Genomic DNA, 27057 nt, shown 5'->3' on the forward strand with positions numbered 1-27057 from the left:
CCCAGGGCCCCATCCAACCTGGTCTTGAACACCTCAAGGGACGGGGCATCCACAACCTCTCTGGGAAGCCAGCTGTTCCAGAACCTCACCATTCTCTCTGTAAAGAATTTCCCCATGACATCCAACCTAAATCTCCCCTCCCTCAACTTAAGAACTATTTCCCCTTGTCCTACAGTTGTGAACTCTTTCAAAGAGTTGATTCTCCTCCTGTTTGTAGGTTCCCTTTAGGTATTGAAAGGCTGCAATGAGGTCACCCTGCAGCCTTCTTTTCTCCATGCTGAACAAGCCCAGCTCCCTCACCCTGTCTTCATAGGGGAGGTGCTCCAGTCCCCTGATCATCTTTATGGCTCTCCTCTGGACCTCCAACAGCTCCCTGTCTGGGGACTCCAGGGGCTCCACACCTGGACACAGTACTCCAGATGGGGCCTCACAAGAGCAGAGTAGAGCGGGACAATCACCTCCCTGTCCCTGCCAGCCACCCATCTTTTGATGGAGCCCAGGATACCATTTGCCTTCCGAGCTGCAAGGTCACACTGCTGGCTCATGTTAAGTTTTTCATCTATCAAGGCCCCCAGGTCCTTCTCCACAGGGCTGCTCTCAAGGACCGATCTCTTCCAATCTGTATGGATGCCTGGGATTCTCAGTCATTCAAAAATTAGCCTGACTCAACCTGTTCTGCTCTGGTATTTGCTCGTATATTATACTTGAATCAGGTTTTCAAAATATAAACATTTTCTTCACTGAATGCATATGCATTATTTCAGAATACTGTACATTCCATTATGTAAGATTATATGTGGAATGCTACACAATGTATTACTAAATATTTAAGTATAGAACAATAGCATTTTTAAAATGCACTCTTTTCCAACTTCTAGGGAAGTTCAAGAGATAGGTAGAAATAATTAGCAAATAAAGGTTGAATTTACTGAGATACAGAAAAAATAGAGATACTGAGAAAAAAAAATATACAGAAAAAGAAAATGGTTTAACAAGGATGTCTTTTGAGTCAGGGACTGTGAAGTCTGAGAAGAAATAAATGACTAAACATCAGCACTGTCTTAATAGAGGAAGATGAAGACTCATCCCAGCAACCCTCAGGAAACAGAAATTTAATAAATCACAGGAGAGCGCTGTTAACACTTTGGATGCAACTCAGTATCATTATGCTGCTTTAATGCAGTGCAGTATACTCTGCACAATGTTAATGCGAGGAAAGAATGACATCTCAGTGCACAGCATTCAAATTACCTCTGACCTAACAATGTATTTTATTTGAATATTTGTCAGTGAATTCTTCTTGGGAAAAGATTACCTAAAGCTTCATTGCCAACTAATAACAAAGGTCTTAGAAGACAGTTCAATCCTGTAAGAATGAAATACATGCAATGACAGAGATACATCTGTTCCAAAATCTGAATCTGTGTGTAATCTGATGGAAACAAATTATTCAGACATCTGTATATATTTATCATAAGCCACGTTACTGATAGCATCAAACAAAGGACAAAATTTTACTCTCAGAAACAACTGCACAACATTAAAGCCTTCATCTATAAAGCATCAGTAAATCTCAAATCTAAGGAAATTAAATTGGTCAGTTTACCAGTTTTTGTTGATTTTTTTTTCCCCAAACAGTTTTCTTATATTCTTTTCTATTTACAGAGGAAAGACTCCTTAGATTTTCCTCTTACATGACATCATTTCTCTTATAAACTATTATCTTGTCATGAATATATCTATAAAGAACATTTAAAGATTCTTGAGGCAGCTACAGTCCTAGTTTACATGAAAAAAAAAATCAAAGTTTTAGATATAATAAAACCTATATGCATTAAACAAATCATTTTCTGTGAAACTTTAATTACAATGCTGAGCTTTACATTAGTTCCAAACATTTCTATGGCTAGAAGCCATGAGGTTGTAAATCAGCTGCAAATGTAGAAAAAACCCCACAGAGCAATGATCTGCTGACTGCAAGGCAAGGACCTCAGACACGATGGTTCTACACACATGCACAGTGCCTTGGAACCAATCATAGTAACATTAGGCTGAAACGGTGTGTAGGGCAAAAAGTTTAGGCATGCATCCTTCAAAACAGATATAATGAACACTCAGGTACTTTCCTTGTACCTACAAATGGCTTTGTAATGACAGAGCTTCTTATTGACCACAGAGCATGTTTTTAGTCAGAAATCCTTGTTTAGGAGGTGCATATGACAGGCTGATATGCAGGTGGAAAACATTTGCAGTGCTGGTAAATGGAAATCTTAATTCCTGTATTCCAGAAAGTATGAAATTTGTGTTTACAAATAGATGTGGGAATGGAAGATATTATTGCTGCTGCTTCCATTTTCATCAAAGTGTCAGCTGCTCATTTGATGCCAATAAGTAGAAAAGAAGTTTTTCTAAAAGGGAGAGTAATGTGAGCAAACAGCTAATAGAGAAACAAGTAAAGATGAGGAAAGGAGAGAGGAGATATGATCTGGCATGGAGAGAACAAAAAAATGATGATGAGAATGCAGAAATTTGGCAGTCCTATAGCATGAGTCTGTTACATTTCGATGTCCTGAGGCTGTTCTCAAGACTGCTCCGGGTAATGGCATACAAGAGAGAAGTTTGTACTTTTCACAACTTTCAACCTCATAAATCCCCAGGTAAAAAGTCTCAGGACCCATTGAATACAGAGATGGCTTGGGTTGTAACAGCGACTGATGTAATTCTGAGGTAAAGCTTAATTTCCACAGCAAAAATTTTAATTGCTTTGCATTCAACACCCAGGAGACCAAAAGGAAAAGCATAATGAAAACAAGCGTAAGGAAGAATGCAGTCTTTTAAACACATATAAAACCTGTTTCTGTGAGCAGTTATACTTTCCTATTTTGATCTTGAGGAAAAAGAGAGTAGAGAAAATATTCTGAGCTGAAAGCAAATTCAGAGTAGACTTTTAAACTCAGAAAATTACACCAGTGTAAATCTGGTGATACCACTTGGACTTAATGAAAACCTTGTCCATACAGCTAGAATACAAGATGAAAATCATATTAATATATAATATTATAAATATAATAGTAGTTCCCTCTGACATTTCCTTGTTTCCAAGGTGCTGTAATCCTTTCCTTTAGCACAAAGAAGGCATGAATGGTGCTAATTGCTGTAAAAGTGCTGTCACAACTGAATGAAAGCATTTCACACCCATTCTCTCTGGAAATTTATATACCATTTGAAACAGCAGAAACTTCAACTGAAAAACTTGTCGTATTTAATTCTTTGCTGTTCGCAACTGTAAGTGCAAGACAAAAATTATAAGTGACAGAACTGCTGGCAGGAAATGCACTAGATCTCAGAACCCTCTTTGTAAGGTGGAAGAAAAGTTCACCTTCCTCATCTAGGTATATGCTTTTGATGTTGAGTGAACTGAGACTAAATTACCCTAAGGGTATTCTTTCCTAGCAATTCCTTCAAAAGGTGAAAAGAAAGTGACATGCCATCCAAAAAGGGTACACACCTGAATGTCCTGGAAAGGCAAACACCAGGAAAGGCAAACACCACTGACTCACTTTAGCACACATGTGACAGCACTGATCTGTGGATACCTGAAACTCAGGACATTCAGGGACAGGGAAAAGTCTAGATGAAAAGTAATTATTATTTTCTCTGCAGTCAGATCCCAGTCTTTTTATCTATCTGTGACGTAAATAATTTTTACATTAAAGATGCAGATTTCTCTTCTACAAATTTGTCAGAAAGATATGTGCTTCAGTGGAAGAAGCAGAGGTACCACGCTTCCATAGCTGGCCATTTATTTCTCTGAAAATTATTCACATACCCAGACCGCATCTTATTTAAAGAGATAGATTTGGTGGCTGGAAGCACCACGGAGATGCATTTATCATTTCCTTCCTTTCAGCTGCTACTGTTTGTGACTCACCTTACAATTTTAATTATAAAAGCCTCCAGTTATTAGCTTTGTGTTCTACCATTGATACTTGTTACTAAGTACCTAACTCCAATTATGATGAGGTAATTGCCATTATGGAACAGTGACAGCCCTACATATTTGATTTAAAATATTAGAATCAATGCTTTTGCCTCTAAAGAAGCCACCATCATAAAATATTAAACAAGTAATTTTACACAATCACTGGAAGCAGCAAAATGTGGATGTTTAAGACCAGCAATTAGCAGGAGGCTTCTCTGAACACATGCCTGAAAGGACAAAGATGTATTTATCTGGAGTATGAACTACAGGGTGCTCACCACTTAATGAAGGCTAAAGCTTTTTGCTGCTCAGAACCTGGTCTGTGGAGACCAGTACCAAAATGATATTTGCTGCCTAGGTGCTTTAAGTACTGTATTGTCATACTGAGGATCTTTCATTTCCAATCATGTTGTTCACCTTTCACTTATTACCTGCCACCTGCACTCCCAGAAGAAGCTATTTCAGTGTCATCACCCCAAGGGGAAGTATCCCAAGTGCTTCTGCCTTCACAGCACTGAACTGACAGATTCTGCTGCTCTGTTTGCAGGTTGGCCTTATCACTTTCGTAAATCCATACTCCTCACATGCTCCTTGCAGCTTTTAGTTTGTAACAGTAGATAATGTACATATCATCCAAACACCCTCAAAATATTATCTAACTGTATCTGTGCACAGAGTTAAACAGCATAAGGCACATATAGCTGAAATTGTGCTCCCATGAGTACTAATGGCATTCTTAAGCAAGAAAAATGACAAGGAGACTGAGGGAGTCCTGTTGAAAGCTATACAACTCCTACAGAAATTTTTTTGGAGATGCCTGAGCACTGGACAGGATGTAAGGCTCTGCTACCTCTTCCAGCTGAGTTTTCCCCCCTGTTTTTAGTATTCTTTTCCTACATGTCATTAATTGTGGATTTCATTGATGTATCTTTGACCATGAAGCCTTCCCTCAACATTTTATTCACCATATCAGTATTCCTTTGCACATCAAATTGTTCTATGGAAGGGCTTTGGTATTTCCATTCATTTTGATGAAGTCCTGATTTCAGTGTGTCTAAGTAAGGAGTTACAATTTGAATCCTAAATATCAAAAGCTAGGAGCTCAACTCTTTGAGAACTACTGACATGCAGGAAATATCCCCAAACGTGCCTAAGTTAAAAATTTGGATGAGCAGTGTAATTCTGAAGTGATTTAATTCCCAGTCCCAGTTACTGTGGTATGATACAGAATTACTGAGCAATCCTGGATTCAATTCATTTTGAAATAAACTAGAATATCCATTTCGGAGATACAGCTAGTCCCACAAGTCCAGACAAGACTTAGGCTGAAATTGATCACCCTGGGATTAATATAATGGAGTTCTTAGATCCTCAGCAGCAATTGTCACTCTACAAATCCATTTCTAAAAGAGAAGGAGTATAGTTTGCTAATGCAAGCACAGTCTTACAGAAGAAAAATAAAATGTCCAAAGTTTTAACTATGTTGGTCACAGAAGTGTGGTTGTTTTTTTGTGTTTTTTTTTTGTTTGTTTGTTTGTTTTGTTTTGTTTTTGTTTGTTTGTTTGTCTTTCTCCAAAAAGGACTGGCACTTCTCTTCTATGGATAAATCCATTTATTTCTTCACCCATAATTCATGCTTACTTTACATTTTTGTCATAAAGACCAATATTTTCCAGTTCATTCTCAATCAATCAAAGTTGAAGTGAACAAATGATGCTTTAGGATTTGGAAGACCAGCCTCGGTAAAGGAAGCCAAAGCCTTGAATTTTTGGCCTCTGTACTGAAAACATGCTGCTCCAACAGTTTCAAATACTTCCCTTCACAGTCTCCTATGGAAGAGATACTAGCTACATGTGAACTCTCATTTGAAATAAAAAAAAGTTCATCATGCAAAACAACCTTCTGCAACTTAGATGAGAGGACATCTTCCAGATCAAAAAACTCTAGAGGAAAGAACTCTACCTAGCTAAATTTTCTCAAGGTCATGAAAGACTGTCTGCGATTACATCAGTAGGTAAATATATTTATATTGCAAATCTGGATAGAAATCTTTGCTTTCCAGTGGAGAATATAATGCTTTTATTACCTAAAAATGGATAAGACTAGAAGGCAACTTCAGAGCATATTTTGCAGCAATATCTTAAAGAATAACACAAGAAAATAAAAAATGTAACAGCCTCACCTTCCCCAGAAACATGCTTAAAATAGAAACCTTCCTTTTTATTAGACTCCAGCTGAACTCTAGTCATAAGATTTGTTGTCTAATGTGTTTGGTTTTTTTCCCCTGCTGGTGAGTAGGTTGCTTTGATGGGTAGATCTCTTGGGAAATACAAGGTAGAATATCTAGGAAAGCAAAGGCAAGAAGTTTTTATCAACCCCTTGAAAATAAAATATTGTTCAGCTTTAGCCATTTTGGCACAGAATCTTTACTTTTTGCAAGGGTTCAGCTATGTCCTGTTTACTCCATCACGTTGCTTTTTCCCACACCAAAATCAAGAAGCACTTCCCTGCAGAAGAACTCTTCTCTGAGCCCTCTTCCAATTGAAGGAGCAGGGGAATTACTGCCTGGCCCTCCTTGCAAGCAGCAAGTGCTAGGAGCTACTGAAGTTAAAAACATTGGGTAATTTTTACATAGAACCATTGGATTTTTATTTATTTATTTTAAAGCAGGGAGTTGTGACAAAGTAGTCTTTCGAACATTTTTACATTCTTTCAAGTTGGATGCTAAAAGAGCATTACTACCAGGGAAATTTCAACAATTTCAGGACAAACTGATTCTTCTGCCAAATACTTAAGCACCTTCTGACTCCCAACTCTTTTGGCATACTTATTTCCTTGTGTAGTATATATACTATTCAAAGTACACGTATTACAGCTTATATATGCTCATGGGCACAACAGTTTGCAGTAAACTGCTCTTGGATTAACTTGCAAAAATGTCAATCTTTACTTTAAATTCAGCCAAAAAACAGGCCCTGAAATACTGAATACTCATCTTTAATGAGCCTCCCAACACTAAAGAATACCTATTCTTTGGTCTAGGAACTACCAACTGACTTAAATATGAGGCATTCCCATTTCCCCATCCCTGTATCATTGGTGTATGTTATGTTATGTATGAATTGAAAATCATGAGAAAAATATGTACTTTTTTCCTGACCTATTCCATGCTTTTATTTTTGAGGGGAGAGGGAGCAGAAGCTATGGAGAAGGTAAAAGGATAGTGGTCAGACTAAAGAGGCTGATGTTTTCAGCTGTAGTTTCAAAGATGCACCATACTGCTACATACCTAGAAGCTTTTATGCATATTTGCTGTCAGATCAATCTCCTGGTTCCCAAAGAGTATTACAGATATTATTTCACTGACAGTTTACAGATAAAAAGTTAATCCAACCTTCATCTGGAAGACTTATTCATTTCGAGAACACCCCATTACTACTGTCACTGGTATAATTTCTATCACTTCAAATGCTTTCAACTTGTCTTAGATTATGTCAGCAGTACACAGAGGGGTGGGCAGAAAAGCTCTCAAATAAATTGGGCCAAAGGGGAGTGCTTTGAGTATCCCCACAAATAACAAACCAGTCTTTAACACTTTCTTATAATTCCTTTCCTTTGAAAGCAGACTTTCACCACTGTAATCAGACTCTTATTCAACCTATCCATTTTTGTAATGACCTAATTCTCTGATCCATTCTGTATTAAGAGTTTCAGTTTGGGCTTTCACTTGTAATTCTTTTCACTCTCATCACATCTTTACATATAAAATCCTCTTGCAGAGGTTTCTTTTTCATGTAGCTACCACGTTCTTCCATCCTCAGGCTTGCAAGGGTCTTGTTTTCCCAGCAGACAATACTTTGCCTTCCTAAAATGTTAACAGAGTAAATAGGTTTGTTGTGGCAAATTTTCGTTGTACAAAGTAGACCTTTTAATAGACAGAGGGAGAATTTAAAGAAATAATTTTTTGCCTGGTATTTTTCCTTAAAGGCAATTAATAACAGCTCTTACTCCACACTTACTCCAGTCCGATGCTGCTTACTTAATGGAAGTCTACAACACATATACCAATAGTTGATTAAACACTAACATGAGATCATTTGTCTTGAAAATCATAGAATCATTAAGGCTAGAAAAGACTACCAAGATCATCTAGTCCAGCCACTAACCCATCCTCACTAAAGCATGTCCCTGAGTGCCACATCCATATGTTTCTTGAACTTCTGCAAGGATGATGACTCCACCACCTCCCTGGGCAGCCTATTCCAGTGCTTAACGCTTTCTAAGAAGTTTTTCCTAATACTCAACCTAAATCTAGAATCTGGATGTGAGCTGGTCCTTCTCACTGCAGTTTTCTTTCAGTGTTTGGTTTCTTCAAAAAACAAAACAAAAAGAAGAAAAAAAAAAAAAAACCAAAGAAAAAAAGCAAGACATTTTCCACAACTCTCACTCCCTCCAGCATTTACATCTTTGTGCTGTTTAGTGATTCTGGTTTTTAAGTTGCATGGTGTTTTCTACCATCTGTCAGTAAGAAATATAAGTTACTAAATCTTATTTCTCATGCATAGTACACTAATGGTTTGGAGAAGAAGGATGGGTATGTACCAAGACTTGCTCTTAGTCAGATAAACTGTAGACATTTACTTGAGCAACAGTAGACTTCTATTAAACCACAGGTTCAGGGTTCAGAATTATGGTATGTACATGGGGATGGGGACATGCACAGTTCATTAGCTTCTACATACCATTGAGATTGAGTTATTATCAAGTCAAAGACTTCACCTATTCTCAGCAGACATTGCCATGTATTTTTTCAACTAAATATGTTGAATAGTTGAATTGGACATTTTTGCTCATTTTGTTATGAAATGTGACAATTGCCCCACAGAGGTACAGATGTTTGACCCTGAATTTCATACTTTGAAGAGTCTGCTGCTTCAAATTTCTTGAGTAAGGGAACAACCACAACAACTTCTTGGGCCAGTGGCAAAGAAATGGAGGCGATGTTCATTTTTAGCTATCATGGAGAAATATTCTAAACCAAAAGGCAGTAGAAAATAGGAAGCGATATTGTGCATATATGTTTTGACAAGATATGTCAGTGCTTTCCATCACACAAAACAGAAATAGCAGTGAGCAAATGCATCAGACTTAAATTTGCAGGCTCAGCACTACAAGATCAAAATGCACCCAGTTATTCTAAACTTCTCTAGTAGAAAAAGGATATTTAGGAAAAAAATAAATAGATTTTAATCAATATATTTTCCACTAAGTATACAAGCATACAAGAAGTATACAACTTTCATATAAATATATAGTTTGGCTACAGCATGGCAGCCCACAACTTTTTTTATTACTACTATTGTGGTATCAGTTAGGATTTACTCAATAAACAGCAAAGATTTGGGTTTGCAGATAAATATCCCATAACAGTTTAAACACACATAAAAGTGTGCTGTAAATGAAGAGACAGCAATATATCACAGCCAAACATGCAGGCAATCTAATTATTTTTATGTAAACAACATTTTTAAGGCTACTAACCAGAATGTGAATTGTTAGTTCTAACTACTAACATTTGATTGATTTCTCACTTTGTTGTCACAGAAATCATATTAAATTAAAGGCAAAAAAACAAGGGAACTAATTAATGCCCCATGCATATTTTGTACAGTGGAAATACTGGGAAATTATTTTGAACATGGCTGCACCCACAACATTTCAAATGCATGGTAAAAGCACTTCTGCTCCCCCCTCAAAAAAGTTGTGTGCATATACAGTACACAATATGGTATAAGAAGAAGATGGATAGAATAGACTCCCTCCCTTCCCCCACCCCCTCCAACAATTTGGAGGGAGAGTATAATTAAAGGATAAAACGCCAATTTGAACTGTCATTTCATTTATTTTCTGAAGAATGGCAGTTGCTCCATAAAAGCAAGAAACAACCTGGGTTAGAAGCAACAGCTTGACAGCTTGCCTTAAGAGGAGCTATCATAGTATGGGCACTGGTAGAGGAAAGAAACATCACAGTGGTGATGAGAAGATGCTAAAGAAACAATTGAGAAAGAAGGATCTCTCCTTATTAAACAGTTTGTCGTCTGCCTTCTTTCACTCATCTGCAATGATATCGGTGTATTTCACCTGCAGAATTAATTTTTCCCCTACAAATTCAGTGTTTAAAGAGGTAGGAACCACCGCATCTTACTTTTCTAGACTGCTACGTACAAGTAGCATCTGCAGGTGTGGCAGCAGCACACACGATGCTTTTATGTTCCTGCTGCAGTTTCAGGTTAAAATTCGGTTTTTGTGGAGTACATGGAAGGGAGTGGAGAATAACACAGCATAAACTTCTTCAGTTTTATTTGGTGAAGTTCTCCATGTAAGGAAGAAAAGGGATAAAAAGAAATTGTTTCTGTTAGGTTGGTCAAGAGTTTTGTTTGTTTGTTTTGTTTGTTGCTGTTTTTTTGCCCTGATTTATCTCACCATCTATTGACGGCTATAGTATCTCTGATGACCAAAACGTAAAACAACGCATCTTGTAAAAGAGACCCTTTCTGGACACTATAGTTTAAAATCAATGCAACTATACATTCTCCACTTTTGGGAGATATAAATGAGTAAACAAAACCAGAGCATCTTCCCAAGATTAAATCAATTTATAAATGACTGATGAAACAGGGAGAAAAAGGAGGATAGATGAAGGAAGATAACATGAGCCAGCAGTGTGTCCTCGCAGCTCGGAAGGCAAATGGTATCCTGGGCTCCATCAAAAGATGGGTGGCTGGCAGAGACAGGGAGGTGACTCTGCTCTTGTGAGGCCCCATCTGGAATACTATATCCAAGGATGGAGCTCCCAGTACAAAAAAGACAGGGAGCTGTTGGAGAGGGTCCAGAGGAGAGCCATAAAGATGATCAGGGGACTGGAGCACCTCCCCTATGAAGACAGGGTGAGGGAGCTGGGCTTGTTCAGCATGGAGAAAAGAAGGCTGCGGGGTGACCTCATTGCAGCCTTTCAACACCTGAAGGGAGCCTGGAAACAGGAGGAGAATCAACTCTTTGAAAGAGTTCACAACTGTAGGACAAGGGGAAATAGTTCTTAAGTTGAGGGAGGGGAGATTTAGGTTGGATGTCATGGGGAAATTCTTTACAGAGAGAATGGTGAGGTTCTGGAACAGCTGGCTTCCCAGAGAGGTTGTGGATGCCCCGTCCCTTGAGGTGTTCAAGACCAGGTTGGATGAGGCCCTGGGCAGCCTGCTCTAGTATTAAGTGTGGAGGTTGGTGGCCCTGCGTGTGACAGGGGGTTTGGAGATTCATGATCCTTGAGGTTCTTTCCATCCCTGGCCATTCTATTATTCTGTGAGATGAGCATAGAGGGGATCGACTTCTGTTGACTCAAAACTGGAGGGTCTGACAATGGCCATAAAAGGATTCCAGTGTCCATCAGCCTTGCTGGGAAACCCTGGATAAAATTCCTTTTTTTGTACAATCTGTTCCTCCCAATTTGATTGCATTTGACAGATCCATTACTCTGAGGGCTCCGACAGTACCCTTAGTTTCTTGTGCTTAAAAAAAAGTCATGCCTGCCAGTTTTCAGAAGGTGTTATGCAGCTAGGATACCCTGCTTGAGCAGAGACCAATTTGAAGGGTCCCATTTATCTTTTGTCAGTGGGAAAGAGTGCAGAAGCCTTAGGAGAGCACAAGAACCTTCATGACATGTTAAGCTTGCAGTCATCTCTGGAGTGAGAGAAATAAAAGCAAACAAATTCATTGTTGAAGTGTGAAATGAAAATGTTCCAATGAGCAGTTACAGAATAATGAATATAAGGTGTCATCAAAGCAGGCCTTATGTGTCAAAAGTTGAAATAATATCTATAATTAGCATTATCACATCTAACTTGGATTATAATATCCATAGCCAGTAGATGTCCAACTACAGCATATTGGACAGCAAATGTACCAAGCAGCAAAGATTGAACTACAGGAAACTCATTATTTGTTGGCAGACAAATCAAAACACTACTGAAAATGTTCTGAGGTGTTCTTGAAATATTTTCATAAAAACAAAAAATTTAAAAAAATAACAGAATACTTAGGTTATTCAGCCACATTTCAGTAAATAAACAGGAAGAGTTCACTGGATGTCACAGGCACTCACATAACAAAACAGACTACCAGACATTTTACTACAGGACCAAGAGGAATGGAAGAAGAAATCCAGGACACTGTAGATAATTCTCTGCATGTCACAAGTGATTGCTGTACATAGCTGAGCACAGTAAGGCCTGACATGATTGATCAGAACCAGAAACAGGTGCAGTATGGAGTTGTTTAGGTGCTCAAACAAAAATGAAATACAAGCTCACTTAAATTGATGGCAGAGTAACACTGACAGAAAAGTTCAATTTCTTTCTCAAGATTGAGTTGGGTCAAGGAGTTATAAACGCACTATTTGGCCCTCTTTTTGAGTGAATCATGATGTACTATCCAGCTGTCTCATGCTGCTGTGGTGTAGCAGCATGAGATGTGATTTTTAAATTTGGGATACAGAAGAGCCATTTATTTCTTAATAGTACATAAGCAGGAGGACACCATACCCTAGAATTCCTAAAGACACACTGCTTTATGTGGTACTAGGTACAATGTCATTTTCAATGTCTACCTTTATTAAAAAACATGCTTTTTTCATCTTTCTTTATCTACCAATCTTCATGACATAACTTTCCTTTTCAATAAAATAAGTTATTTTTCCTCTTGAAAAGATCTTAGGAAATGATACCAGACTTTATTGGTATAATTCCATATTTTTTTGGTCTCAAATATGATTCAGACTTTCACCCCTCTTTTTTTGATTTGAATTGTAGATTTGTACTCAGTGATCATTAAGGGTCCCTTCCAACTCTGAATATTATATGATTCTAAGAATTTTCAGCTCCCACAGAAAGAGCAGCATATATAGATGCATTGTGTCTCCTTTGGAGACTCCTGAGACACAAAACCAGCTCACTCTACTGCTTGCTAGAATAATGGAAAATGCATATTCTCATTAGATAGAATCATAGAATCATAGAATCACCAAGGTTGGAAAAGACCTGAAAGATCATCCAGTCCAACCGTTCACCTGTTCCCAATAGCTCCCACTAAATCATGTCCCTCAACACAACATCCAGCCTTTCCTTGAACACCCCCAGGCTCAGTGACTCCATTTCAAGTTTTCAAGATTTCAAGATTCCATTTCCAGATTTCAAGAAGAGAAAATGTTATGATGACACAAGACACATGGATGCATAAAAACAAAGGCATACCCACTCAGAACCTGCCAGGTTTTCTAGTATGGAGTAGCTGGCACTCAACTTGTTTAAGAACTAGGAAACATATGTGTTCTATTGAATATAACCAGAAGGTGTTCTTCATATGCTCAAAAGAAACTCCTTATAATATCTACACATATTAGGAAAGTTGGCCTTATCAGAAAAGAGAACCCCAAATAAAAATGCTAAGTGTGTGGTTAGTGTTCAGTTTGTCAGAACATTTATGGGATTCCAATGGCATCATTATGGAAACTATTGATTTTCATGATTTACATAGTATTTTTAAACACCAAGTTTTTTAAATAGTTTTTTGTTGACATTAATTTTCACTAAAATTATTTGCTACCAAATCTACAAATTTCAGGTTTATTTTCAAAAGTTAGTAAAGAAAGTTCAGACCTTGAAGAATATGATGTACCCATATGGCTACATTCTGTGATTTAATCTCAGATTTTGTACAGACTGAAGGGGAAAAGCCTTTTCATCCCATTTTAGCATCCCTCTCCAGGCTCACTATCTCATCTGTTTGCTTTCTTATCTTCTCTCAACCTTCTCCTAGCACATCTGTTGAGGAGGCAATGTAAATCACAGTCAAGAGTTACTTCCCTTAGTTGTATTTTGCTTATCAGTTGCACATAAAGATTCTAGTCCCAGTACCTTGACTTTTTTGCAAGAATTTACTGTTTGTGTTCTGAATAAATTCCAGCCTAGGTAGTTTGAGAGAACGTGACAAGAAAGAGACCTTTTCATCCTATCCACAACTGTTTTGCAGAAGAATATAAATAGTTATCTTCTTCAGAGCCCATGACATTTCCTTGGTGAAAAAGTAAAAGATTACAGCATCAAGAGAAAAAGAACCCTAAACCCTCCTTTACGTGGCACATCCTGATGAAACATAAGAATTAGTCTCTCTATAATGAGACCTTTACAATGCAAAGATGTCATTAAGCTAAAAACAGAATATCATTAATCACTTTCTGAAGTCTTGGTAACAACTCCTCTCTGTGCTCTATGAGTACAATAAATACCATTTTCACTCAATAAAATCTAAGTAAATGCATTCATGCTGTAAAAATCTGGAGCCAACTTTTAAAATAAACCTGGAAAAATTTTGATGAACCAAGGCAAAAAGATCCCCTAAGCAGGAAATATTAAAACAACAAAGCACTGCTTTCCCAAATTAGCAGTTGAAAAGTCTGAAGCAATGTCTTCAGGGCTTTCTTTCCAGTCTCAGAAGGCTGAGAGCATTGCAATCCTGCTCTGCAGCAAGGTCTCCTGAGAATATCCACTCAACAGCACTGGAGCTCTGCTTCAGGCAGAATCTTAGGTGTTGGAAGAAACCTCTGGAGATCAAGTCCAACCCCCTACAAAAGCAGTAAGTCACGTGGGAAAGCATCCAGATGAGTGTTTTGTTTTATGACTGTGCACACCACAGACATAGGATATGGCCAAGGCTAACCCCAAGTTCACGAAGGTCTGCCAGCTATTCCCCCATGAAAGCTGGATAATGCAGTAATGCCAAATTCCTATGAGGCAAAAATGGAACATTCTTGAAAGAGTTTATTTTTCCCAGCAGCTTGAAATGCATCAGTATTTATAACAAGTTCCTCTTGAAGTGAAAGCTTTACATGAGAAAAGTGCATTATCTGTCAATAAGAAAAGTCAGCAAGACTGATGCAGAAGAAAGGCCCCTGAGAATGGTCCAGGATGTAGTGATGCATATATGAAATGAAATGCCTATTTCAGCATTTTTAGCAAGAAAAAAAAGGTAAAAAATTAAACTAAGTCAAAGGTCAACTTCTGCACTCCTTTAGGAGAAGAGAATAACAATTACAAAGATATATATTCCAATGTGGCAGCAGTTTCTCACAGGAAACAGTTAGTTACCAGAACAAAATTCATTTTAGGCACACTCAAGACAGTGTTCCAATAGCGGTAGTTAGTATCTCAGGGCATTAAAATCAGCACAGAAATAAAGAACATTTGGGTCATGCATTCATCACTCAACAAAGACATGGCAGCAAGTAGTCTCAGCACAATTCAAGAATCCGAAGGTTAACAATTAGTAGTGATTAGTCCAATATACTTCTCACAACCAGAAGTAATACCCAGAGTATATACAACCCAAAATAAATCTTTTCTGTATTCTCTTCTTCCAGTTAACCTGTTGCATCATTGCCTTTCAATGCATATTTTCCTCAACTGTTACATTTTCCAAGGCTCTGGAGAGCAAATTATTTTTTTTCCTGTCTTATGTTTAAACTTCTATGTCTTTATTTTAATTCATCCATTCAGTGTTGCAATCTGATCTAAGTCCAGTGAAAGATGTACTCGAATTATGCTTTTCTCCTTTGATTTTCTCTATTCTTTACTTAGAAAGGAATCTTAGATTTCTTAAGCTTTGTAGAATGACCCAGAATTACATGACCTGTGATTGAGGACCTCAGCTAAATTCACAGCAAAAGTAAGAAAAACACATTACATCAATAAACACCTCAGTGACTGCTCTCCAGCACTGTGACTAAGCAGCACAGAAACCCTTGCACCAGCACCATTAAGCAGTCAGCTTCAATAACAGACTGATGGCAACCAGACTGCCCACAGGCAGCAGTCTGGCTGCACATGGAGTTTCTCTGGGTAAGGCTCATACCCCAGTCCACAGCTAAAAGTAAGCTCAAATTCTTTTTTTTTTTTCCTCCCCCTCAGAACAGCTGTGTATAACCAAAAGAAAGCTAAGAGCATTAGGCACCTTAATTACTGAAAGACTACACATTCATCAGGATCTCTTCCTTTGAGACTTTTTGAAGATGCACCATAGAGTTTAAGAAGACAAATGTCATCATCATAGCCTGACTCTAAATTTCAGCAGGATCTTGCAAAGGCTGTCAAGCTAATCCAACAGAACCAGCAAAGAATTATGCCCTAAAAGGAATCACCACAAGCCCCCACTTTCTTCCTTTCTTTCTTTTTTTGTTAGGTTATGTCTTTTTACTTACAGCCTTTGATAAGGAAACTCTTATGCTCAGAAAGCTAGTCACATCAGAGTTCAGAAGAGAAATTTCTCAAGCCTAACAGAATATTTTCTCTCCAGATTTTATCTTCTACATCAGAAGATAACCACAATACTTTAGACATTGAGCAAACTCACCAAGGACTGAACTGAGCTAACTCCAGCTGGTACTTCAGGTCTCTTGTAGATAGCTGAGGCACCATGATTGGTAATATCCAGCCCCCCCCCAGGAGCAAAGTGTTTGGCCAGGTGTTCTTGCTTCCCTAATTTTGTAGGTTTGAGGACAGTTTTGATGCTGTTCTGAGGAGCAGAGCTCTTTCATGATGTAGTCCAAGGTGCTGTTTCTCCCAGCCTACTCTAGAGAGGGAATTTTCACAAGGAAGAGACAATTCTCAGTTAAGTTTTTGTATGCCTGCATGTTAAACAATCCATCCAGCACATGAATTTAGATATCTCTGAACGTTTCTGCTATGGTACATGTTCTTTTTCCAGTATTCACAGTACTTGAAACCTACTTTATCAGGTAGGAGTAATGCATTCGTGTTATTCTGGCTTACAAGATGTACGCACTTTCCAGAGATTCATGAGTAGAAATAAAAATATATCAAAACACAGAGCCACTCTGAGAATTTAGTTAATGCTTCTTCATGGGTAATTAAATATATCAAACATTTTGTTCTGGCTATAGTAGGAAAGTGGTATGTAAGCTGACAAAACTAAATCTTCATTCGTATCCCTCTGCTGCCCTTGAAAATGTTATGACAGTTTAAGAAGGATATAAGTTCTTCAAGAAATGCTATTAAATATAACATAAAACATAAATGTAACATAAAATGTTATTAAAAATAACGTCACTTCACTGCTCCAGAAATGTTTTGAAGAATGGTCCACAAAATGTATTTTTCTGATTGACATCATCATAAAAAAATGTATTAGTAGCTGTTTTATTTTGTGAAGAATTTTTGTCTTTTGTGGTAAGCTGTATTATTTTCAGAGCAGCCAGTGTATCCACTCACATTTGAAAGTAATGACAAATCTAACCAAACTGGTTGATAGATAAGGAATGGCTTGGATCTTGGCTCACTCCTATTGCATGGTGTTAAAAAGATATTTAAATTATGGATTGTTTCAGGAATGTTACTTATCTTGATCCAGGAATATTCAGGTATTTGGGGAAGATAAACAGAAGATAAAATTCTGGATCCTGGAGTAGCATTTTGTAGTCCCCAGGTGGGACTGTGTGAGGTGCTGACATTCCTACAGCTCATTCATCTATGCTTCAAACACCTATGAAACACAAAGAGTCTGATAAAAAACAGGTCTGCAGGTCTGCTCTCCCTTTTAAGGGGAAATCTCTACTACAGAAATGCCTCTAGCAGTGATAAAACTAGCTACAAGTCTCACATATCTTTCAGCATTTATTCAACTTCATTTCTAAAATGAAGGTTATAAATCACTGCCAAGCCCTTCCTGAGAAACAGTTATCCTCCAAGCTATTATGGGCATTTACCAAAGAATGATTCTTTTCCATGGCAGATATTATAAAAGACAGTTCATACTTCAAATAATATGATTTTTAAGTTCAGATGGTGAAGTTAAATTTAATAAAGATCAGAGAAGATGCATGAGCCTCAAAAAGCTTTTGAATATAGAACTTTTGAAATCATAAGATGCTACTCATGTTTTCTATTAGCTGCTCTGTATTCTTTTATATGTTGGGATTACAGAGGGATGCTAACAGTTGCCCACTAAAAAAAAGTTTACTTTCTTTCCTCTTTTATTTCTTCACAGAAGGATTTAACAGATTACATTTCTCATTACCTCTTTGTACATTTATAATATATAACTAAAAGACTTGTCCTCATATTTGTTTCCTGGTTTTCAACTTTTCTCTTTGATGATGCAGTTCCTCAGAGAAAGATATGTGCTTGGTTAGTATTCCCTTTGATACAAGGAACTGTTGGGAGATTTAATGCTACATTAATTTTAGTATGTATTTCTACAAGGGTTGGATATTACCATTAAGAAATCAGCAATCTTTGTTAGGGGCAAGTCTACAAACTCAAGAAAAACTATCAACAGTGGAATTTCCTCCAAATACGTTTCTCAGTATGCATTTGGGGTTTGATTTTTTGAATTAAAAGAAATAAGATTTTATTATAAGTCATCCTAGAACCAAAAAGAAAAAAAAGAAAAAAGTAAAAAAAAGAAAGCTGATGATTCTTACAGAAAATAATGATTTTTTAAAATGCAAGCACTGTGATAATAAATTCCATGTGTTGGTTTTTTTTTATATCATAATTTCCAGATAAAAGTATAGCAGACCAGATCCAGGCTTAAGTGTTGCTTCATTTAAGTGAGTATTTATAGAGGGCTGAGTCAAGGAGAAGGGATAATGTTATATAGTATGGTCCAGCTAGGTTATTACTTTTCACCGTGGTTGCAATGAGTGAATAAGGTAGATTTATATCCAAAAAGCTGTTAGCATTGCCAACACTTTTTTTTAGTTGATGAGTAGACAGCTCATCTGGAAAGCAGGATGCATGGGCTATATTTTCTTCTCCGCCTGGGAAGTCAAATTCTTTGTTTTCCATAGACTACAAGGTGTTTTAACCAGAAACCCACAAAGTAGTTTGTGTGAACTTTACTACAGTTCATAATCCTGATTTTGGCTTTTTTTCCAATGAAAATCTAATGTAAAACAACCATGTGCCACCAGTTTGGAAAAGTTGTGCACCACTACTCATCTTGATAGGAATCTGCCAACTGAATTTCTGACTTACTATAGGAGTGTTAATCATTTATTAATTAGATGAACAGTCTAGTTGTCAATTTAAATAGAGCTTACAATGGAGCTTTAGGTGGCAGAATTGCTACTTCTCAGAATAGCTACTTCTGAATATGTTAGAAATCAAAGCTAGATACCCTATGAAAGTAGGGAGATGCCTCTTAAGTTTAGTAGGCTGATGGATTTCTCTGTTTTATTCACCAAAATTGCATCTTATGTGGGATTCCTGAAAAATGATATGAAAACACTGACCCTTAGTGAGTGTGATAGAATCTTGAAAGACAAATTAGTCAAAAACGGTACGGTCAAAGGGAACCCAACATTTATGCAAGATGTAGGTCTGTTCATGCCCATAGCATGAAATAACTGCCTCTTTTTATATTCGTTTTACAGTTTATTAGACATGAGTTAGTAGCTCTTGTTACAGTTCCATTTGTACACTTATAATGCAACCAATAAAATGATCAGGGGAAAAAAGCTAACTTAGAAAAAAAAAAAACCACAAATGTAATTGCAGTTATTATAGAAGAAATGAAGCTTCAACTGTCTTCTTCCATTAGTATGCCAGGAATTGTCTCCTAAGAGGAAATCTTATAGATTCCTGATAATAATCTAATATAAGTTATAACTACAACATAGCCATACTTGATGCAAATTATTATTGTATCTAGACTGCAAGTGAAAAGACATTAAACAAGCTGCTAATTCACAAACAATCAATGAAAATGCTGCTGGTCTAAGAGATATTGCTGAGAACACAAAACCTATTTAAGGAATATCCCATTTGTACATACAGTGTTCCACTTTTCATTCTAATATATTTTAAAAAATGTAGTTTCAATAACTAAAGGCAATATTTTTAATACATTTAGTAGCTTCATGTGGCTCAGTGTTGATAAAATACATAAGATCAATATTCATAACTCCCTTGTGATTTTTGTGTTTTGCCTCAGTTGTAGTTCAACAACAGAAGTCATAATTTGAAGACAAGATGCTGAATATCTTGAAATTTGGGCAAATATTAAACATTTGAAGATTGGGGATATGCAACTGCATCTACAAGCTTAGATGTTCCAGAAATATGTAAGAAGATATTTTAAACACACTTATGATTGTGCAAGGCTAATTATAGATACATCTTATGGAACAAGTTATTTGGGGAAGGCCTGGATTCAAAACATCTCTTTGGCATGATATCCCAAGGTGAAATATAGTTTGACGCCTTTCTTTGGAGTCAGGAGTTGGAATTACTGGAAATTTGAATATTCAATACTTGATTTAAACACTCTAGGCTGAAAATGCTAAGTACTGTCAATGAAATTGGTTTTGGTTAATTTTCTCCAGCTCTAATTTTGCATGTCTTAGCCCCTTAGTCTCAGTAATATTGCATATATCCAGCATTTGATCATGTACTTGCCCTTTTTTTAGGAAGAATGTAGAGAAGTCACTAGGATGGGATGCCCTGCAGCTTAGCTATTCTCTGATTATACCAGCAGACTAAACATGCTGAAGTGTATTTCTGAGCACCAAGACTAGCTGGCAGGGAACTCTTTGTACCTCTGCTAGCCACACCAGGGTGATCTCGGGGATGTTATGACTCTGGAGCAATCCTGGGAGCCATTTGGGTACACCCAAATGTTCCAGCTGCACCAGGCCATGCCAGGGAGTGTTCCCAGATGCTCTTCCCCCTTCTTGCTTAGATGTATCTTTGTGAAACCACATTTTAGCTGTAAGAAAAATCAAAGAATACCTACATAGACGTTTCTGGCTATTCAGAGCTGTGTATGCTACAGAAATATATGCATATGTAACCTGTATGATTGTACAGGTGAATTGCATGGCTTGACATGAATCCTTGAATGCAGTCACTGCTTTTAAATCTTGATATGAGCCTTCAATTTATTGCATATTATCTTCTCTCATATTGTGATCAAGTTTGACAAAGAACATTGGAAGCACATCCTGGGAGACAGGAACTTTGGTTGCTGAGCTGGGCCACAAGCTGTCATGCAGGTGATAAATTTTAGGCCCCATCTCTGACAGATGTTCTGTCAGTGATTACATGATCTGATAGTCTGGCCTGATGCCTTCAAAGAAAACTCATGTCATCCTCCCAGAATAGCATCCTAGGTAGACCGGTCAGCTTTAAGCATTACTGGAGGCATTAGATGTGGAATATTGTTCCACATGCACTGGTGAATCCTGAATAGTGCTCTTCTCACCTGAAACATTTTTCTAATTCTAGTGTATTACAGTTGTTTTTCATTTTCTATTTTTCTCATGCATAGATGTAGTATAACATTTGAGTCTCGAGATCTTCTGATAGTGTTTTAGAAATATAAGAAGAAATTAATTATTTGCAAAAAAATCATCATCACACCCAGGTATTATCTATTCCAAGGTTAATATTTGGCTTAAAAGAGGAAGACAAGAATGAATATTCCTTAGCTGATTATAACTGGGTAATTGGAATCTAACCTACTTTCTGTTTCACAATAAATGTTTGATATTTATTTATAACATTGTTATATTTACTGAAGTATCTTGTCAGTCACATTAGCCTATGATTGTTTCTGCACAATGTCTAGTTACACAGTGGAAATATTTGTCTTTTCTTGTTAAAGAAAAAAAGTTTGCATGGGTTCAAAAGAGGCTACACAAATGCATGACTGAAATTTCCACATGTTCCTAAGATCAGAGATATCATGTTTTTGGTGATGAAATCCATGGAGGAAACGTTGCTGGAACCTTGGAGAATACACAACAAAAGATCTGTATTACTGTTGTAATGTGTGCAATTTTCCTTTAAGCTTCTAACAGGTCATTAGGTTAGCTCAAGTATTATCATCCATGTCAAGAGAGGAGCACTTGAGGCATATGTATATGATTAGACCCTTTCTAAATGAATTTTGGGAACAAATACTCTGCTGCTTTAAGTGGGTGCAATTACACCAAAGCTGTGCTCACTCAAGCCAGAAAATAATTTAGCTTTCAGATCATGAAAGGTGTTAGGATGACAACATGAAATTTCCCACATATGCAGGAGAAAACTGCAGTAAAAGAGAAGAAAAATATTGTAGGGTAGACACTGACCTCCAGTAAGATAGAAAAAAAAACACTCAAAATAGAATGCTGTTTGTGCTGTGACCATTTCTGGACAATCAAGCTGTTCACTAACTGAAGAAAAAAAAAATCACATAATGATTTATGTATCCTTTTTATTATTATATAGGTCATTTTTAGATAAGGGAGGAAAAATCTGTATCTCATTAAGAATATCACTACATAAAAGCCATCAAATATTTTAATTTATTGGTGTAGCTAAAGCTAGTTATTACTTGACCAATATTTTCTCACAACACTTTCTTGTCTCTGAATGAGCCATTCATTGGCTATGACAGAGAAGATATTAGAAATTCCAGATGACAAAAAGGTTCATTCCCATTGGTCTGTGTCAATGTTCACCATTTTTTTAAGAGTGGTTGAATCTCGAATTTGTTTTTGAATTGACTCAAAATGTTTTTTTATTGAATGCTTAGTTTTGATATTTTGCAACCTTACAACAGTTGTCTAATCCAAGTACTGTCAGAAAGAAACAGTGAAGATGGGCGGAACAGTGCACATTCACTGCTGTAACAATCTGGAGAGAAGCTACACCAGAAAGGAAAATGAGAATGTATTTAAGTATTAAAGAGCATTTTTAAAACATTACTGAAAAATAAAAATCTCAAAACAAAAATACATTTAAAAAAGGTCACCATTTAAAAAAATATTTTCAGTTTTCCATCCTGAACCAATTCAGCAGTAAGGAGAAAGGAAGAAATCCTTGACAGAATTTTAAAGGGTTTCTTACCACAGGTTGACTAGGAAGGGATGCTCTAGGCCTTGCATGATCTGTAGCTCCCGAAAAACATTCCGAACTTCATCTCTCTCAATGCACTTCTGTTTATTCATGTATTTCATGGCATACATTTTCTTGGTGTCTCTCTTCTGTACAATGCACACCTAATTAACAGCAAAGTAAATGATAATGTTTAACACAAAATGAAATTCAACCAAACACTTTCATAAAGTCCATGTCGCAGCTAAGCAGAATTCTTTGTAATCACTTTGTAAGCCAACATGCTGGGAAACTCAGAAAAGTGATAGAACTTCCAGTTGCAGTGTATCTAAGAGAAATACACTCAATTATATTGAATCATAGGCTATTTTGTGAGTCACAGAAATTACTGCCTCCTGTCTAGGAAAATGCACAGTCAGTGTCCTCATTCACATAAGTCAATACACACTTCATGATTACTGCGTCATAAACATTGCCTATGTTCAGAAGGCTAATATTTCATCTTGATATCAGAATTATTCTCTTTTAATTATTATTGAAGATAAAAATATATCTTTGTACAGAGCTACATCATGCTCTTTTTGAAGTCACAGTTACACTGATTTAATCTCTGGAAGTAAATTTCTTCGCTTTATTTTTCTTCTTCTCATTTATTTATTTATTTATTTATACTAAAGTCAAATAATTTTGTAAATGCAACATGAAAATCTCATTCTAATGAGCTCGTATCTAAAACTCAGATTTTTAAAATTCTATTTGTCATCATAGTATTTCCCTTGAGAATTAAGCTAGAGAGTGTCACCAGCACCACATCTAACAATCATCATTTTACATACAATTTTCAGTAACACCGAAATAATAGCTTCATTTGTATCTCATCCCCAAAGGTGGTATGAATCTCATCTTTATAACTTCCCTACACTCACCCATGGGGCAAAACTCTATCATAAGTAGACTTTTACTCTGAAGGTTTTTTTCCATTAATCAAGACTTTTTAAAAATGACACTCCTAGTGCATCTTGACAGCCAAGAGAATACCAGCTGAAGATTTTATTTTGATGCAACATTCATATCACTGATACAGCCATCAGCCCCAATCAGAATTTTTCACCATCAAGAGTATGAAGAACATGCATTGGAAGCATCTTGTTTAGATCCCACCGCCTTGGTGGAATCAAGTACAAGGGAGTTATGAAGGATTTATTTGGTGTGGGCAGAATTATTTTATTTGCATATTTATGTACATACAAATACACACATATTCCCATATTATAATATATGCATATATACATGCATCTCAGTGCTCAAAGATCAAATTGCAGTACACTATAAAAAAGAAAAGGAATTTTGTGCTGTATTTTAATGAACTTGCATACGCAAAATGCATAAGTGATCTGGAAGGACTGAGGTGTTTTAAAAGATGCCTTCTGGATACACAGCCTGCTAATAAACCACTAGAACTGGGATGAGGGCTGTAGAGAGTCGTACCACATATTCACTTCTATTTTAATCTCAGAGGAAAGGCATCAGGAGCCTAAAATCAGTATATTTTATTTCCCCTGCCTTTTTCCAATGTCTCAAGAGGAACTGTCCCAGTGAAAATGAACCACATTTGTTTCTCTACAACTCCTTTTCCATGAAGAACATCCTTGAGCTCAAATCTACTCTAAATATAGGAGTTAACAGAAAATTTTTAACTTATAATGACAAGGTGGATGAAGTAGTTTCTGATTACCTTTCCTAATATCAGATGTTCTGCTAATTAAACAAAACATGGATGAGAGTGTTTCATCTTGAGCCCATTGGTGTTGTACAGTGGTAAGTAGTAAAGTTTTATTTCTTTTTCTTCCTTGTGACGTTATGCAAAGACACAATACTTGTGATGTCCTGAAGATAATTAAAGGATTAAACTGATACAGAAAGAACCCAAGCTATGGAACAGTGAGGAAATGGCCTTTTTAGAGAAGAGACAGCAGGTGGAGCTGAACTGAAACGGAGAAAGCAGCTGAGGCTTCCACAACTTCTTCATAAGTACAAGCAGATTTTGCAATGGCAATTCCTGAAACTTAGTCTACGATTACTTGAACCCTCCAATTTGGTGAATCAATTATGAAATATAATATTTTATAGATTTGGGTTTGGAATCTAACTAAGTTCAGAAGTTCATTCGCTTACCTGAATTTGCAGCATGATTTTCATATGAAATTTGGCTGAGACCATGATGTTTGTATGTTTCCTTTTCCATTATTTGAAAAACATCTGTATTAAATAGTTCATCAGTAAGACTGCTGGCAAAATGGGCCTTTACTCAGCTGAGAATTGATAGGTTTGACAAATGAGCCAAACAAAGTTCACATACAACACCTGAATAGAGAACATAAACGGAATCAGTTTTAAAACACTGATGTGACTCCAGAAGGATTTTGGTTCTCTCACCTTGAAACAGGGGCATTAAGCACAGCTAAAATTTTCTAGTCAAGAGCACACATGTTGCTAGTAGAAGGTTGCTTAACATTTAGCTAACGCAACCAAAGGAAGCATTTGTTAGCAGCATAGTATCTATTCACATCTTCTAACCTGGTTTCAAAATCAATGGTACTTCTATTAATACACAAAAGTTATTTTTGCTAAATATCAAGAATTCCAAGCTGCAAATATATCGATGTTACTTTGAAAAATGCCTGACATTTCTGTGACAGTGCTGAATAGTAGAGGAGATCCTTCCTGGCATTTTTACATGATGGCTGTCAGCAGTTCTTCTGAGCACTGCTAATGTGCTGTTCTGAGCCCACTGTTAATGGGCAAAAAATGCTCCTCTGCTGCAAGAAAGAAAGCAAAACCCTCCAGCTCTCCTGGGCCATTAGCAATCCTAATGGGAAATGTTTCTTTTTTTTTTTTTTTTTTTTTTTTGTTAGTTTATGGTTGACTTTTTTTCCAATGGAGAAGTTTTAAAGTGGGGACACACAGGTGGTCTGCCACCTCAACAAAGTTCTGTGATTCATTATTGTGGAAGTCTGAGCAGAATTGCCTTATTTACACATATCAGCATGGAAGCCTGTCATGCACACATTAATAAAACATCATCTTTCTATTTTCCTATGAATATCATTTGCTGTGCCCTGATCAAATTGATATCACTGCTTCAGTAGTCCCTGTGGAGATACTTCAAACCCCATATAGCTTCAGAGTCAGGAGGGGGGAACAGGAATATCCATTTCTCACTAAGTTATGGGTCTAAATGCTCTAATATGTCTTCTCTTCTGAAGTCTCTCTAAAGTGACTCTACATGATTAGTTTGGATGTAAGGAAGTTGAAAGCTAGGCAGTACAAATCCTCAGTAATTTTGTCTGGATTTAAACTGTGCTTATCTTTAGAAGTCTTATGTGCAAATACCCTTTCCCTAAAAGGGCTATGTGTTTTAGTTGTTACCACAGGGTTGTGTCTTTTTTACATCTAGGAGAGGGAAACTCTGAATTACTTTCAAATCTACAAAGTTAAAAGCAATTAGCCAAAACTTGGAGACATTTACTCTTAGAACCAAAAGAACAAAACCCATAGATTATCATTGCAGGGCTAAACTACACTTCAGAGAGTCCACTTCTAAACTATCATCAAAATGAAAATGTTTTTTCATCCAAATGAAAAAACAGATTACCTGCAGGTTAATAGGTTACCTTGCATTAAGACTGTTATGGATGACTGAGTTCCCCATGGGCAGATCTGGGAAAGGATATCAGAGTTATATGGAATGAAACTTGTATGGAATTTCCTACTGGTTTGCTGCCAAAGGTGTTTACTGCTATGAAGGAGCAGTTATAGGTAGATTCAGAGAAGCTTTTCCCAAAAGGTGGGGATGCATAAAAAGCTAGACTTTCCCACTAACATGAAGTCAGTGAAGCAACAAATCTGCTATGAAGCAGAAAAATTGCATGTATGTTTTTACATACACACTCTAAATAATGAATGATCATTTTTTCAGCCTACAAGTGGAAAGATTTACACAAAGAGGCTGGAGACTTGATGTCATAAGTTTGAATTTACACTGTTAGGGAATTCCCATGAAATAGAAGGATTCATTCCTACATTCCCCTGAGCAAAGTATGACAGCTGGAAAAGAAGCTGAGCATC

At 36.9% G+C, this 27057-nt stretch overlaps 2 protein-coding genes across 2 annotated transcripts in view; one reads left to right on the forward strand and one right to left on the reverse strand.

Moving 5' to 3' along the window:
• Positions 1–27057, forward strand: part of STX18 (syntaxin 18) — a 540575-nt gene that overhangs the window by 179406 nt on the left and 334112 nt on the right. The window lies entirely within an intron of this gene.
• STK32B (serine/threonine kinase 32B) overlaps positions 1–27057 on the reverse strand; it is a 150770-nt gene that overhangs the window by 93379 nt on the left and 30334 nt on the right. The window contains exon 3 of the mRNA XM_052681669.1: positions 22942–23093. Within this exon, the coding sequence (XP_052537629.1) occupies positions 22942–23093 (152 nt within the window). The remainder of the gene's footprint in view (positions 1–22941; positions 23094–27057) is intronic.

This window comes from Tympanuchus pallidicinctus, unplaced genomic scaffold (genome assembly GCF_026119805.1).
Source record: "Tympanuchus pallidicinctus isolate F22 unplaced genomic scaffold, pur_lepc_1.0 scaffold2, whole genome shotgun sequence".
In the NCBI taxonomy this organism is placed as follows: Eukaryota; Metazoa; Chordata; class Aves; order Galliformes; family Phasianidae; genus Tympanuchus; species Tympanuchus pallidicinctus.